The sequence below is a fragment of the Pipistrellus hanaki genome, assembly GCF_964339955.1.
Source record: "Pipistrellus hanaki genome assembly, chromosome: 15".
Taxonomy (NCBI): domain Eukaryota; kingdom Metazoa; phylum Chordata; class Mammalia; order Chiroptera; family Vespertilionidae; genus Pipistrellus; species Pipistrellus hanaki.
Genome location: NC_140517.1, coordinates 23897009 through 23912157, shown reverse-complemented (window position 1 = coordinate 23912157; position 15149 = coordinate 23897009). Strand labels below are relative to the sequence as shown.

Sequence of the window (15149 nt, the reverse complement as noted above, 5' to 3'; positions counted from 1 at the left end):
CGAACTGGCATGTTTTTCTTTCTCTCCCGGTATTGCTCACCCTGCCACCCGAGTTACCAGAAGGGGAGCCCGGGGCTGTTTCCAGGGGGGACCCACACCCCTGCTGCCCGCATTGGCCCTCCTGCCGCCCCTGCCTGGGGAGCCGGACTGGTGACTAACTACTGCCAAGAGGCGGTGCCCCGGCCGCGTGCCCTCTGCGACAGGCCTTTCCTCCGCTCTGAGGACTTCCGGATGCCAGAGGCAACGCGGAGCCGTGGCCTGGCCCATGCCAACCTCACACCCATGGCGGCCCTTTCTCACGCGATAGGCCCGGTGTTCTCCCTTATCTACACTCACATCTTCATCCCCGAGGCTGAGCCAACAGTTTCTTCCCTTTCCGCCCCGCTTTCTCCCACACCTCTCCTCTCACCGAGGTACAGGCTGTCCCTTTTCTCCTCACGGGGCCCCAGTAACACGGATATCGGAATATTTACTGACACCTGTCCCCGCGAGGCTGGGAGCCACCCCCACGCTGCCCGCGTGGCCCTGGGTGGCCAGTTTAAGCCCCAGCATCTCTATTTTCCAATGTAAAGGGTGGATCAGCTACAGCTTTGAGCATCACCAAGGCAGGCCCTGTGCCAAGCGTTTCACAGGCACCGATGCAGTCAGCTCCCGACAACCCTGCGATGCAGGGGTTCTCAGCAGTCCCTTTGGATAGTCGGGCAACCTGGGGCTCGGGGAGATTAACTGGCAAGCAGCAGAGCCCCGACCGCCACCCAGAGCCAGCAAGCTGCCCCCTCTGCCCAGGGGCCACCTCATCAACCGGCCATTGTGCCGACTGAGTAAGATCCACGGCTGGACGCAGCCTTGCACACAGTGAGAGCTCAGTAAGAGTTTGGTAACCAGACAAAGACCACCACCTTAATCCTCTCTGTCACCCTCACTATTACTGAAGATTCTCAAGAGACGGTCATCTCTAACCCGGTGGTCTTCTAAGTGCCGCTCCGGACCAGTGTGTGAGCATCACTGGGGCGGCCTCTGGCTCTACCCCAGACCCACTGAGTCAGAAATGCTGGGGCAGAGCCCGGAAGTCTGTTCGAACAGCCCTCCGGGGATGCTGATGCATAAGTATAAGAACTAATCCAACCACCACTGAGATAGGGAGGGCAGATAAGAAACTGAGGTTCAGTGGGGGAGGGGAAGGGGGGCAGGGTTTGCCCACCATCCCCCCAACTAGCAAATGCCTCAGGTGGGGCTTGAACTCTTTCTTGTCTTCTGACCCAGACTTTGTGCTGGGGCTACACCCTGATGCTTCTCCTGCCTGCAGCTCCCCACGGAGCGAGGGGTCTGCCAAGTGCCCTGGGTGAGCAGGCCGCGACTGCGGCTCTGCGAGGCCCTTTGGAGATCTGGAGACAACGCTCCCAAAATAAATCTCTTAGCTAAACAGACATTTTCCAAAAGACATCACCACTTCCCAGAATTCAGAGTGACCTAGAAACCAAGGCCAGAAAAGGACTGCTGGGACGGAGGTAGCGCTCTTCCCGCCCTGCCTCCTCCTCTCTGCTCTTTCTCCTTCCCTCCTTCCTCCGCTGGCTTTCTGGAGAGCTGACTGAGTACTGACCACTGGAGTATCTCCGTTTATTCCGTTCTTCAACACACGTTCACTGAAAGCTTGCCGTGCGCCATGCTCTGCCAATGAGCGCTGTGGTTCCCACATCGCTAACCTCTGAAGAATGAGTCCAAGCCTTCTCACAGGCTCCACCACATGCCTGCTACATCAGTGTGCCTATGTGTGCAGGTACATTCAGGCGCCACAGGATGGAATGGGGAGAGCCGAAGGCAAGACACACCTCGTGGCATCCCACGTCGCCATGTACTAGCTTGTGGGGTTTGGGGCAGGTTATGGGACGGGTTATTCTGAGCCTTCTGTTCTGCTCTGTCAGATGAGGAAACAAAAGCTGGAGGTGGTGTTTTCAAAGACCCTAAAACATAGGGAAAGGCAGCTTTATGCTATCACTCAACTTGTATCGAGTTCTTATGTTTCTTACCCTTTGGGGAAGGGCTTGTTTTTGTTTGTTTGTTTGTTTGTTTTTTAATATACATTTAGCTGCTATCTTGTTTGGTGCATGTAGACTTAGTGTTCATAGCTTCATAGATATGCTTTTTGTGTCATTGCATAATGAATCGTGTTGTCCCACTCAGTATGCTTAACCTTCAATTCTACTTTATAGGATAGAAGTATGTATTATTTGCTTCTGTGTATTTCGCTGGAATCACTTGGAATCATTTAAAAATCAAAGTCTCTGTCTTCTAATAGCAGACTTTGGTTCGGACATTTAGTATAATAATGTGTGTGTGTGTGTGTGTGTGTGTGTGTGTAATTTTACTCCTTTTTTAAACTTTTAGAACTCAGTGTTGGCTAGGCAGTTTTTGAGGAAAAACAATGACTCATCTAAGGAGGAAAGAAAAAAAGACAGGAAAGCGTTCGCCATTAGGCTGCTCTGACCTCGCAGAACTCCGTGTCCTCACACTCGCAGGGACCCAGAGCAAACAGAGACCGATGAAGGCAACGACGGCGACGGTGTGTGAGCGAGCACCACAGAGAGGAAGACGAGAAGCAGGGGAGTGGAAACGCTGGCTGGGGATGAGTGGTGCTAATCTAATCACGGAAATCCAGATCTGGAAGATTCCCTGGGCTAGAAAGCCTGAGCTGGCTTGTGTCACAGTGAGGTAAACGGCTTGGCAGAGCCTCGGCCATCCTCCCATCTGTCGGGTCACCGTGTCCCTAAACCGTGGGCAGCTGGAGGATTTACTGAAGGAAAATCAGGCTGAAGCTTCCTTGGTAACGTGAGGAGGGAAATATGGAAGAACAGGCTCCAGTATAACCAGTGGGTATTGACGAGAAGGAAATCCGTGTGATTTGCATTTTCCTCTGTGTGCTCATCGCTCGGGGAATACCCAGCCTAAGTGAGCAGAGTGCACTCGTGTCTCGAAACGCATCAGGAGAGCCGGAAGGGTCTCTGAGTGCCTGGGAAGTGAAGTATGTGACACATGAAAGCTTTTGGGTTAAAGATGTGTATCCACGGGGAAGGCAGGGTTCGATTTAGCAAACTACGAAAGCATGTGCGGGTGGTGAGGCACCCCTGCGTCTGCATTCAGATGGGTCCAGAGGCAGCAGCCGGACAAATAGCCCTGCAAGTGGGAAACGAGGGCGCTGGTTGCAGAAATGACTGCTCTAAATTTAGCGGGAGGCCCAGGAATGAGACCTGGGGTTTCTGGAATCCAGACCTTGGAATGTGGTTTCGGAGGGTTTAATAGGCTTTGAGAGGTGGTCACTGAATGCCAGCATACTCACGTCTGCATAGATGTTGGTGCCAAACACAGGAGCCCAGTAGGATGGCTCGTCTTTGCAGTACGCCGGACAACGAACTCTGGAAAACAAGAAGCGCTTGTGTGATGGTCATGGTCAGCGGGAAACAACACTTCTTGAGAAGCAGCTGGCCCTCTTTCTTTGAATTTCAAGATGAAAGTTCTTAGATGGAAGGAAACGATCAGACTGTTTATTCTTTAAAAAAAAAAAAAAAAAAAAAAAAAAAAAAGCCCTGGCTGGGTGGGTCCGTTGATTGGAGCATCATCCTATACACCAAAAGGTTGTGGGTTCAATCCCTGGTCAGGACATATACCTAGGTTTTGGGGTGTGTACAGGAGGCAACCAATTGATGTTTCTCTCTCACATTTATCTCTCTCTCTCTCTCTCTCTCTCATCAATAAACATATCCTCAGATGAGGGTTAAAAAGAAGAAAAAGAAAAAAAAATATAATCCTCCCCTCAGGCAGTGGTAAAGATATGTTTCCCCTTCTTAAAAGGTTCATCCAGGATTTAAAACCCCATACAAAAAGACACTCACAAGCAACAAGGTGAGAGGGAATCAACCTGGCAGGGGGGTGAGGGGGAACTGTAAAAGTGGTCCCTCCCATTCCTGGGTGTGGGCCAGTTCAGACTGTGGGCACATTATGGAGATTGTAATCAATAGGCTTTTTAAAGGTCACTTCCCTGTGTGGGGGAGGAAAGGGTGGAGGGCCCTCACCTCAGTGAGTCACAGACTATTCCAGGGAGGGGGCGCCGATAACCTGAGGCGGAAGGCGTGAGGTCACCGCTCTGTCAGCGGCCACATCCCTGCCCTCAGCACGGGGGATGAGGAGCTGCCTGGAATGGGGATGGGTGGGCCCAGCAAAAGGCAGAAACTTCACTTAAGAAAAGGCCTTTTGTCCTGATCTGGAACCGTGCACCTCAGCTGGGGCCCAGGGAGGAGAAATCCAAATGTGGCCCGGAAGCCACCTGGCCCCAGGACAGCAGGATCGCGGGAGGGAAGGCAGCCAGGCAGCAGGGAGGACCTGAGATGGCACAGGGGTGGCAGAGAGAAAGAGGGTGTGTGTGAGGGATTTAGAAAGAGAAAGCAGAATTTAGATAAGAACGTTCTTTCCTAGATCTTCTGGAGTGGCAGGTCAAAGCCTACGTTTTGTATACATGTACTACGTCAAGTGTTTCTTTTTGTGTTCTATTTGGTTGAGATCATTTCCTTCAGCTTGTCTTTAATATTTGGGGAAATCTAAGAGGCTTTGAGAAGTGGTCATTGAATAGTTATCTCCACTTGATCATTTGGTGGGGGAGAGTCAGAATGGTGGTGGTGGTGGTGGTGGTGGTGAATGTGATGGTAGGGTGGTGGTGATGGTAATGGTGATGATGGTGGTGATGATGATGGTGATGGTGATGGTAGTGGTGATGATGGTGGTGATGGTGATGGTGATGGTAGTGGTGATGATGGTGGTGATGGTGGTGGTGATGGTGGTAGTGGTAGTGATGGTGATGGTGATTGTGAATATAATAGTAGTGGTGGTGGTGGGGTAGTGTTGGTGATGGTGGTAGTGGTGGTGGTGATGATGGTGATGGTGATGGTGGTGGTGGTGGTGGAGGTGGTGGTAATGGTGAAGTGGTGGTAGTGATAGTGATGGTGGTGGTGGTGGTGCTGCTGATGGTGATGGTGGTGGTGATGCTGGTAATGCTGAATGTGGTGGTAGTGGTGATGGTGATGGTGATGGTGACGGTGATGGTGATGGTGGTGGTGATGGTTATGGTGATGGTGGTGGTGATGGTTATGGTGATGGTGATGATGGTGGAGGTGATGGTGGTGGTGGTGTTGGTGGGAGCCTGTGAGAGAGCCTCCAGAGGGAGGCGAGTAGCAAAGAGGAGGAGTCAGGACCCCCTGTCCATTCTCTAGCCTTCTGTCCCTCGCCTGCTCCCTCCGTGGACTGGACTCTGCTCACACCTCAGGAGATTCCACCGACCAGTTTTAAGGTCAGCCTTTCCCTGGGGGAACCCACAAGCTTCCAGGCCAGGATACGTCACCAGCATGTGACGTATTGGGCACTTGGGCACTTCAGACACAAATGCTAGGACCCTCTTTATGTTATGATGCATCCTCCTCCAAAACCAGCCAATGAAAGTTTGGAAGATGCATGTAAACCTAGTCCTTAAACACACTGCACACATCTGCAGAATGGAGCCTCATCGGCGATGTGGAGGAATAAACCGGACATGCTCAACAACACGAATGGCTTTCGGGAGCATGCAGAGAGAGGGGATCTGACACAAGGTCTGCGTGCTGTGGTGCCCCACTTACATGAAATCTCACAAAAGGCAAAACCAGGGACAGAAAGTAGATGGTGGTTTGTGGGGATGTGGGGAGAGGGAGCGGAGGGAGAGGGCCTGACCACAGGGAACTTCCTGTCTTGAGTGGCCATGGCTGCACGACCGTGCATTTATCAAAACGTCCAGTTGTAAACTTACAATGGGAGAGTTTTATTGTATGCAAATTACACCCCCAAAACCGGGCTTTCATAAGCTGCTTCTAAATTGAGGCTCCGGCAGAAGAACCAACGAGCTGAGTGAAATAGGACAAGCAGCCCATTTGCAGGGTTCTAGACTCATCAAAGAGCCCACAGCGACCAATCTCCAGGTCTACCAGAGGGGCTTAGGAGGAGCCGTGTGGCAAATGAAGTCATTTCTACATGTGCACGCACTCCGACCAGGGAGGGGAGGAGCAGCATGTGGACAGAGCCATTTCTCAGCTAAGTTCCCTTAACTGGGTCTGGGACCAGCTGCCCACTGGGCTCAGCCAGGAGCGTCTAACGAGGCTGGTCCCCAGCCGGCCACTCCTGGAGACCTAGCTCTCAGTGGTCAAGGTAGGGTCGCCGGGTAGGGTATCCCTCAGACTGTTCCAATGTACATCCGGGGGTGAGAACCAGCGGTCCCAGAGAAGGCTGAGCAGGCCCTTGGCTTTGAACACGAATGGACTGCTTTCCTGGGCACACGCATTCAAGGGCCACATCCGGTCGCCACTGCACTCTGCTGCCAGGACATGACCTCCCGCCCAGCACGGCACCTTCTCTCACTCCCCGTGTTTGCAAAGCCAGATGCCAGCGGGACTCACCGTGGGCAGTGGGTCCCTGGCTTCTCATATGGGCAGAGCTGAGCGACGGTGGTGTAGCAGTCCACGTCTTGCACTGTGAACAGGAGCCAGCAGGAGAGGGTCAGGTCACAAGGAAGCCTGGGCCTCGCATTACCCGCCTTTGAAAGTGACTGCTAGACACCTGGGTGCTAGGGGTCCACTGAGCCCTCCAATAGAGCTGGGGGATAACAGGTGTCAAGCCCCAGTGCCCCTGGCACTCCACCCGAGACCACCCACGGGATGAGACAAACGCATGTCTGAATGTGTTTACTGGTCAGGGATGCTGCCGCCCACAACAGCTTCTTCGTGGACCTACTACATGTCTCGTTTGCAGACTGCTTTTCGATTTTGAAACCTTTCCCCTATTTCATCATGTTGGGCCCCCATGGCAGGTATTATTGTAATTACAAGAGGAAACTCAGGCTCAGAAAAGCTGAGACCTTGCAGGAAACATGGCTGAGAACCCAGGTTTCCAATTTCTGGCCTAGAGCTGTTTCGAAGGAGGGCAGCGACTCTCTTCTGCAAAGTCACATGTGTAAACAACAGATGTAAGAAAGTGGTTCTAATGCTGACCACCTGCTGTGTCTGACAGCATGACCCCATCTAGTCCAGAGCTGGGTAAACTCTTGCTTAAAAGACCAGAAAGTAAATATTTCCAGCTTGGTGGGCCCTATGATCTATGTGCAAATAAACCACATGGACAATGCATAAATGAATGGGCATGGCTGTGTGCCAATAAAACCTTATTTCCATAAACAGCCACAGGCAGGATTGGGTCTGAAGGAGGTCGTGACTAAAAAGCATGCTCTCCCATGGATGCATCCCACCCAACCAAACAAACATACCCCACGTTTCCCGCTCTTGTCCATGGCAGACATTACTAACCTATCAAGCTCTGTTTTCTGCTGAGCCCAGAAGGAGGCCCCAGCATCCATCTCAACACAATGCTCTAGGTCCTAGCAGGTAGCCACTATCAATCAATAGAAACTGACACTCCCTCTGCAACCTATTAGCTACTCTAGGCCCAGGTGTTGGTATTTCTGTGACGTTCAGCCAGAATGCCACGCCTGTGCTTCTGATTTAGCTGTCTAGGGCCAATGCCAAGTTCAGATATATTTAGAAATTAGAGAGTCTGCCTCCTCAGGAACAAGTTCCTGAGAACAGCATTAATAGCAGGCACGATAGACATTCAATCAACAACTAAGGGGGAATGGCAATTCTAGGGAAACCCAACAGAACCCATGTATTATGGTCACGTAAAAAGAGGCCACCAGCTTACCTTTTACTTTTGACACCGTGAACGAGCTGGACGCCTTGTATTTGCTATAAAAGGAAGCATCCGGTAAATGCAAACAGAACGGCTGGTACACTTGCTCCCGCATTTATTTACAGCTTCAACGTTTCATTTCCCTGCTTATCGCCCACCAGCCTGAAGGCCCTAATCACCTAGGGCAAGATCTAAAGGAACTTTCTGGGTGCAGCTCATCAACTTCTTTGGGGCAAGGAGCCCTGGTAGTGACAGTTTTAAAATGCATGATAAATTGAAAAGACTAAAAGAAAACCAGTTCTTATTAATATCATTATCTAACTATTCAAACAAGTTAGCATTAGAGTAATAGGCACACATTGTTATGAATTCATCAAGACCAGTTTATAGGTGGGTCCTCACACTACTGTCATTTCAGCGTAAGGACGCAGAGACTCTTTCGAGATGTCTACAGCAAGTCCATTTCCACCAGTGGGAGGGTTGCCAGCCCTGCTCACCTAGTCTGGTTTGGGACCAACATTCATAATGGGAGGAAATGCCACATTGCAATGAGAAGTTAGTAAAAAATAAAACTGTAATTTGCTTTATGTTGATGTTCGCACATTCCCTGAATTCTGAAATGTGAAGAGCCCGTTCTAGGTGCAAAGCTGGGCATTGAACGGGACTAGCGGTGGCTCTAGGACAAGCGTCCCAGGCAACCCAGGACGTGAACCTGGCCACGCCCACTGCTCCATCTTGGCCACGCCCACAGCCTGCACTGAGCCTCCTCAGGAGGTCGCCCAACTGGCATCTCTGTGAGCACCTCCTTGGCTGTGGCTCACAATCCCTGGTTCTTTTTTTGTTTACATAGCCCTAGGTCCTTAGCTAAGGTGGAGAGGGGGTGCTTGGACACCCCTTGAAGAACCGGACCTTTGACAGCGGGAATGACGCCTATTGTTTTTGAAATGCCCAGGGTGGCCTCACAGTTTGCACGGGGCACGCTGCCTCAGAACAATCACGGAGCATTTGCTCACTGCTTCCTTGTCACAGACGCCGGGCTAGGCCCTGCCATCACATTAGTGGGTGTCAGCCCGGGTCCTACCACGGTCCTCATTTACAAATGAGGGTGCGGCCACCCAGAGGAGATGAAGAAACCGCCCACAGGCTGTACAGGGAAGAAGCAGGGCCAAGTCTGTTTGACCCCACGACCTCTATTGGGCTCTATGGTCCCAGGTCACTCTAGACCAGTGGTCGGCAAACATGTGGCTCTTTGGCCCCTTGAGTGTGGCTCTTCCACAAAATACCATGGCCTGGGCAAGTCTATTTTGAAAAGGTGGCATTAGAAGAAGTTTAAGTTTAAAAAATTGGGCTCTCAAAAGAAATTTCAATCATTGAACTGTTGATATTTGGCTCTGTTGACTAATGAGTTTGCCGACCACTGGTCTAGCCTCTTATTCTATAGAGAGGTCAACACATGGCCTCCTCCCCAAGCCCCGAAAAGTCAGAATAGCCAAGGACTGTCTGGCCCATCAGCCTGCCACATACCTTATGTGAAAAACATTACCTTGAAAAAAAAAAAAAAAAAGTAAGCATGTTTAAAAAATGAAAAGCCTCATTCTTAGGAAGAAAAAGTGCTAATCCAAAATTAGCCTATAAACTCAGACACTTTATTTAGAGATAAAGTGTCTGAATGGTTCCTGGGGACAAGGAGCTGAAACCCAACCAAACGAGAGAGGGAGAGAGGGAGGGAGGGCTCATAGCACTGGAATAAAACATGCTGAACTGCCCATGGGGCACGTTCTAAATCATAGATTAAGGCCATCTCCGTTTGTTCAGTACTTTCAATGTGTTAACAATACTTTTAAACCAGAAAACGCTGTAAGGAACCCTGCTCACAGAATAGTCACCTCAGAGACTCCATGCCATTCCTCTCAGACTTGACGAAAAAGGGGACCCGCCCGTTCCTGGTGATGTCCACCAGGCCTCCTTTGTTGTCCAGGATCCCGTAGTGGATGGCAGCCCGGCATATGCTGGACGCCTGGGGAGGGGAAGACCATGAGTGCACCGGAAGTGGTCCTGGCCAGCCCTCCCCAAGATGTTTGTCTGCAACCCACAGGAAGCCAAACGTCGGGCCAAAGCTCCCCCCACCTCCGACGCCTGCCTCTCTCCAGAACACGTGCGTCTCTGTCCCTGGGCTGCTTATCTTTAAAAACCCACCTGAGGGGCTTGGCACAGTAAGAACAGCGACAGGCAGCCCTTTCCCCCCACCCCCAAGCAGTGACGCACAGTAATGCCCAGTCTACATGGAGACGGAGACAGGTCTTCACGAGGGCCAGTCCCAGGGCCCCAAAGCGCCTGCACCATTTGTGAGCTCAAACACTCACAGAGCATCTCGGCAAACGAAGGTTGGATGAAGGCAGGGAAGGGAAACCTTTTCCCCTGAAACCACCCACCTCCTTTAAAAGCACACGACAGAAGCCATTTAAAGAAACACGGGCCCCACTTACACTTTCATAAAAGAGAGTTCCGAAGACCTTGGCCTTGTTGCTCAGGCAGCCTGCTGGGCACTGGTACCTGGTGGGAGAAAGCACGTGATTCCACAGGTGAGCACGCCTCCGCATCGCAGTGCAATTACCTTGTTTTCTTCAGCAGCTCTCTCGGCACACGCCGAAAAGCCTCAATGACGGAGAACTCACTGTTTCTGGCAAGTCCCAGGTCCCCCAAGCCGAAGTGTGTAGTCACATGAACACAATTACAGATTCAGTTTGACCTTCCTAACGACTGCTTTCAGGTGCTTAATTAACATTTGTGTTTAAGGCAGAGATGTGACTAGACTAAGGTGACCAGACGTCCCACTTTTGACAGGACAGTCCCGATTTTTAATAATTTGTCCCGTGTCCCGCGGCGTTTTAAAAAAGTCCCAATTTTTGGAAAGAATCTTTCCGATTGTTAAAAATCGGGACTGTCCCGCCAAAAGCAGGACATCTGGTCACCTTAGACTAGACCCGTGGTCGGCAAACTGAGGCTTGTGAGTTACATGTAGCTCTTTGGACCCTTGAGGGTGGCTCTTTCACAAAATAGCACGGCCTGGGTGAGTCTATTTTGAAGAAGTGGCGTTAGAAGAAGTTTAAGTTTAAAAAAATTTGGCTCTCCAAAGAAATTTCAATCGTTGTACTGTTGATATTTGGCTCTGTTGACTAATGAGTTTGCCGACCACTGACTGGACAATTCATAGAAGAAAGACAAGTGGCATCCAAACACTAAAGAAGTAAAAAATAAAAATAAAAATCTCCAAACATCAGTCATCAGAGAAGTGCACATTGAAAGGAAGTGCCATTTTCCAGGTGTTAAATGGCAAGGGTTTTTTACTAGAATAAAACTCAGTGATGGTGTTCACGTTCATGAAAAAGTATAAATCAATCTGGCGATTCTTGAATTTCCCTTTCAGTGTATCTCCCAAGGGAAAAGTCAGAGAGCCAGACTCCTGTGTGATCCCCACTGTTCACAATTGCAGAAAACTGGAAATAAGCCAGTAGGTGTCAAAGGAGCGGCCAAACATTTTTAAGTGGGAGCCCCTTGGAGAATGTACTGACTTTGGACACTCACGTGAGAATAACACACGAGCTCACCTCAGCAGCATGAGCGAGTCAGTGCCTGGGAGAAGGCGGGAACTACGTCAAATTGCTACTGATCCTGGGAGATCTGGACACTTTTTTTTTTTTTTTTATACTTTGTTATTGTGGTTGTTCTCCTGAGTTACTTATCGCGAACAAGAATACTTTTCAAAGTCAGAAACTAAGCCCAGTAAATATTATTTTTATAAAAGCACCAGGTCCAGAAACAGGATGTGCCAGATGGCGGGAGGGCTTCTCCGCCAGACACAGGGATACAGGGACACGGGGACACTGTGTGCACAGGTGGGGTGAGCTATGCTTCTTGACTGGAGGTCTCAGAGAGTCGTGGTGTGGACGGACCTTGCCTGCTCCCTGCCTGGGGAGGCTCCCGTCTGGGACTCTTCCGATGCAACCTCACAAGGGATATTTTTTATACCTTTCCATTATTCCCCCATTGAGCACGCGGGCATGATGCTGTCATCATGAGCTTGCGGGACAGAAAGTCCATCGTCACAATGGGACCGTCAAGAGCGTTCCTAACAGCCTAGCCCCGTGGTCGGCAAACTGTGGCTCGAGAGCCACATGCGGTTCTTTGGCCCCTTGAATGTGGCTCTTCCACAAAAACCATGGTCTGGGCGATTCTATTTTGAAGAAGTGGCATTAGAAGTTTACATTTAAAAAATCTGGCTCTCAAAAAAAAAATAAAATGTGGCTCTCAAAAGAAATCTCAATCATTATACTGTTGATATTTGGCTCTGTGGACCAATGAGTTTGCCGACCACTGTCCTAGAGCCACAACTTTGCGATGTGGGTGGCCCTCGCAAACGCTGGGTGCTTTCTCTGATTCGCCCAGCACACACGAGATGTGCAAATGTCCCCGGCACTGCAGGGGACAGTTGAGCCACCACCATTGCCACATCTCACTCGCCTCACCAACACGTGGACGGTTGGCTTCTGCAGTACTTGCTGGCCTGCTAGCCGCTGCTCCAGGGACGAGGTCTGAGCCTCTGGAACGGCCTCATCCTGGGTTGCTCAAAGCCTACTTCCTGACACGCCTGCCAGAGGCTGAGCCAGGCACTAGCGCACCCAAGTCCCGGTCCCTACGGTATCAACAGGACCGCGGCCTTCTCTTCTCGGCATGTGCATTACATGATGCGATTCAGCTTCAGATGAATGAGTGCAGGCGTCCTTAGGAAGCTGAGTAAAGACCCCTCAACCAAGGATGTGGTTTTCCCACCGTGAACCTGAGGCTCTGCCTGAGGCCGCTGCACCTGTTGGCCGTTCGCTGCCAGAAAGTGCAGCCCAGCGGCACTGCCAAAACCAAACTCCTTCTTCTTGGCAGACGTCCTTCAACATCCCAGTGGACGGTACTCGATGACTCCATCTGCCAGATGACCTCATTCCGCTCCCCGGGGCCGCACTGGCAGCTCTTCCCCTAGTGGGGCCCTCAGGAAGCAGCTTACTCAGATTCTGCAGCGGGATCCGTGGCCCACACATCCTAAAGCCACCCCAGCCGTGGTCCTCCGTGCACAGAACTCTGGGCCTCCGTGCGACTCCCTGCACACAGAGAGGTGTGATGGCGTTCCCAACTGCACAACAACGTTGGTCAAGATTGTCATGTCTGTAGCACACACATCAGCCACGTACAAGCCTAGCATTTCTGCAGCTTGCAAATTCCTTTTGAGGCAATAAGGCCAAGCATCTTTCCTTTGAACACATCCGCCTGACTGGGGAGGAAACACAACTGGAATGTATGTCCAGGCGGGAGGAGACCCAGAGCTTGGGCCAACCGTCTAGGTCCAAGCTTGTCAAGTAGGGGTGATCTTGTCCTCGGGGGATGTTGGCAATTTCTGGAGACCTTTTTGGGATCACAGCTAGGGCGGAGGCTAGGGGTGCTGTTCAGCCTCCTTCACTGCATAGGCCCCCACCACAGAGCAGGATCTGGCCCTACATGTCAGCAGTGCCAAGGCTGAGGAACGCTGGTCGAGGCTGACAGACATGGGTCACCTCTGTGTGCCACACTCTTATCTTAACAAAGGTTGGCATTCAGAAGGAGCTGAATGGATGACACAAAGCAGGCTGAGTGACCTCCCCCCTCAGCCCTGGGAGCACACCGTTATTGCTAAAAGTAGAGAATGCCATTTTTGTGTGCGTTTCTCCCCAGCTTGGGTGGGTGGCAGCCCGCTGGCTGACCCGGATGTGGCCCGCAGCCCGCGGCAGGCGCTCCGAGGGGCTGCAGGGGACAGGGACAGAGGGTCCCGCCAGGCCTCACCTGTTGCACGTGGATCCTTTGCACTTGTCCTTCATCTTGGTGTCGCACCTGACCACTTGGGCTAGGAGAGAAATGCAGAAACAGTCGTCACTGCAGGAATCAAGGGGATGAGACCGAGTTAGAAGACCCCACCCCCCACTCTGAGGAGCTTTCTGGGATCCAGGCCGTTCCAGAGCAGGAGCATTGTCAATGGCTTCCAGCTTCAGGGATGAGGTTCGAATCCCAGGTTCGCCGATTTGGGGCAGCCATTTGACCTCGGCCATGCTACTTCCCCTCTCGGAGGCTCAATCTCTGCGAGTGAATAACGGGTGAACGTGCAGCGGGTACTGTGCCGGTGGCATCAAGTGAGAATGTACCTGTGACCGTGGAGGGAGCCTGGCACACACTAAGTGCCCCGTGGACCCTCGGGCTCTGGAGAATGAGCCTTAGTCAGCCTGGAAGTGGAGACCAGGCATTCCCACCTGTGTCGTCTCCCCCGCAGCCTTTGCCAAGCTTTCCTTTTAGTTTGTTTTACAGTAGCGGTTCTCAACCTGCTGGTTGAGACCCCATTGGGGGTTGAATGACCCTTTCACAGGGGTGGCCTAAGACCATCAGAAAACACAGATATTTACATTACGATTCATAACAGTAGCAAAATTACAGTTATGAAGTAGCAACAAAAATTATTTTATGGTTGGGGGTCACCACAACATGAGGAACTGCATTAAAGGGTCCTGGCATTAGGAAGGTTGAAAACCACTGTTTTATGTAGAAAGTTCGGAGTAGAGTGGTAGTTGGACAAAAAAGACATATGATGGTTTTGCATTATTAAAAGAACCGATGGAACCGTTTCAAACAGCTGGACAGAAAAGAGCGTCAGCCTATTTCCTGGTCGAAGACACTAAGGACGGCTGAACGGGCAACGGGTCTGGGAAAAGGCCCTGGAAGCCAAGAGGATAGGGTGACTGTGGGGGGCGGGGGAGAGAGAAGTTGAAGATGTGGGGATTGTTTCTGAGCAAGATGGGCACAGGTGGGCCCCTGGCAGGGCGAGCCCAGTTTATGCTCTTTCCACTCTAGGGGAGAACCAGAGAGAGCCAGGCCGCAGGACGACTGCCCACGCCTGCTGCTCGGTCTGTAAGGAAGTGCCCTCTGAGCCCCACCTCCAGGAAAGGCGCCCAAGGCAGTGTCAGGGGAACCGGAGGAGCACTGAGCTCTGGCCTGGCAGAGAGCCAGAGAGCCACGCAAGGAGAAGAGCCCTATGAGGGGAGGGGTGCTGAGAACCAGAGGAGGGGGAAGGGCGCAGGGGAGGGGGAAGGGCAACAGAGGTGAGCGTGGGAGCACTCTGGGACTTCCGGAAGTCCAGGGAAAACATCTAATTCCCGCCCAAGGGGCTGTCTGAGGCAACTGGATGATCCAGGGAGATCCCCGCTGACCCCAGGGCCCGCAGGACTGCAAACAGCACCCCGTATCATGGCCCCATTTTATGGGTGAGCAGATTGAGTTTCCAAGAGTCAAATGATACCCAAGCCCCAGAGCTGGTCTGTGGAGAA

At 51.6% G+C, this 15149-nt stretch overlaps 1 protein-coding gene across 2 annotated transcripts in view; it reads right to left on the bottom strand.

The window, feature by feature from the left end:
• The window catches only part of CRISPLD2 (cysteine rich secretory protein LCCL domain containing 2), a 63491-nt gene that overhangs the window by 11633 nt on the left and 36709 nt on the right, over positions 1–15149 (bottom strand). For both annotated transcript variants that reach the window (XM_084905574.1, XM_084905575.1), the window contains exons 8-13: positions 13621–13681; positions 10242–10308; positions 9642–9772; positions 7768–7811; positions 6471–6543; positions 3335–3410 (exon numbers count right to left, since the gene is read on the bottom strand). In XM_084905574.1, coding sequence (XP_084761700.1) covers positions 3335–3410; positions 6471–6543; positions 7768–7811; positions 9642–9772; positions 10242–10308; positions 13621–13681 — 452 coding nt within the window. The remainder of the gene's footprint in view (positions 1–3334; positions 3411–6470; positions 6544–7767; positions 7812–9641; positions 9773–10241; positions 10309–13620; positions 13682–15149) is intronic.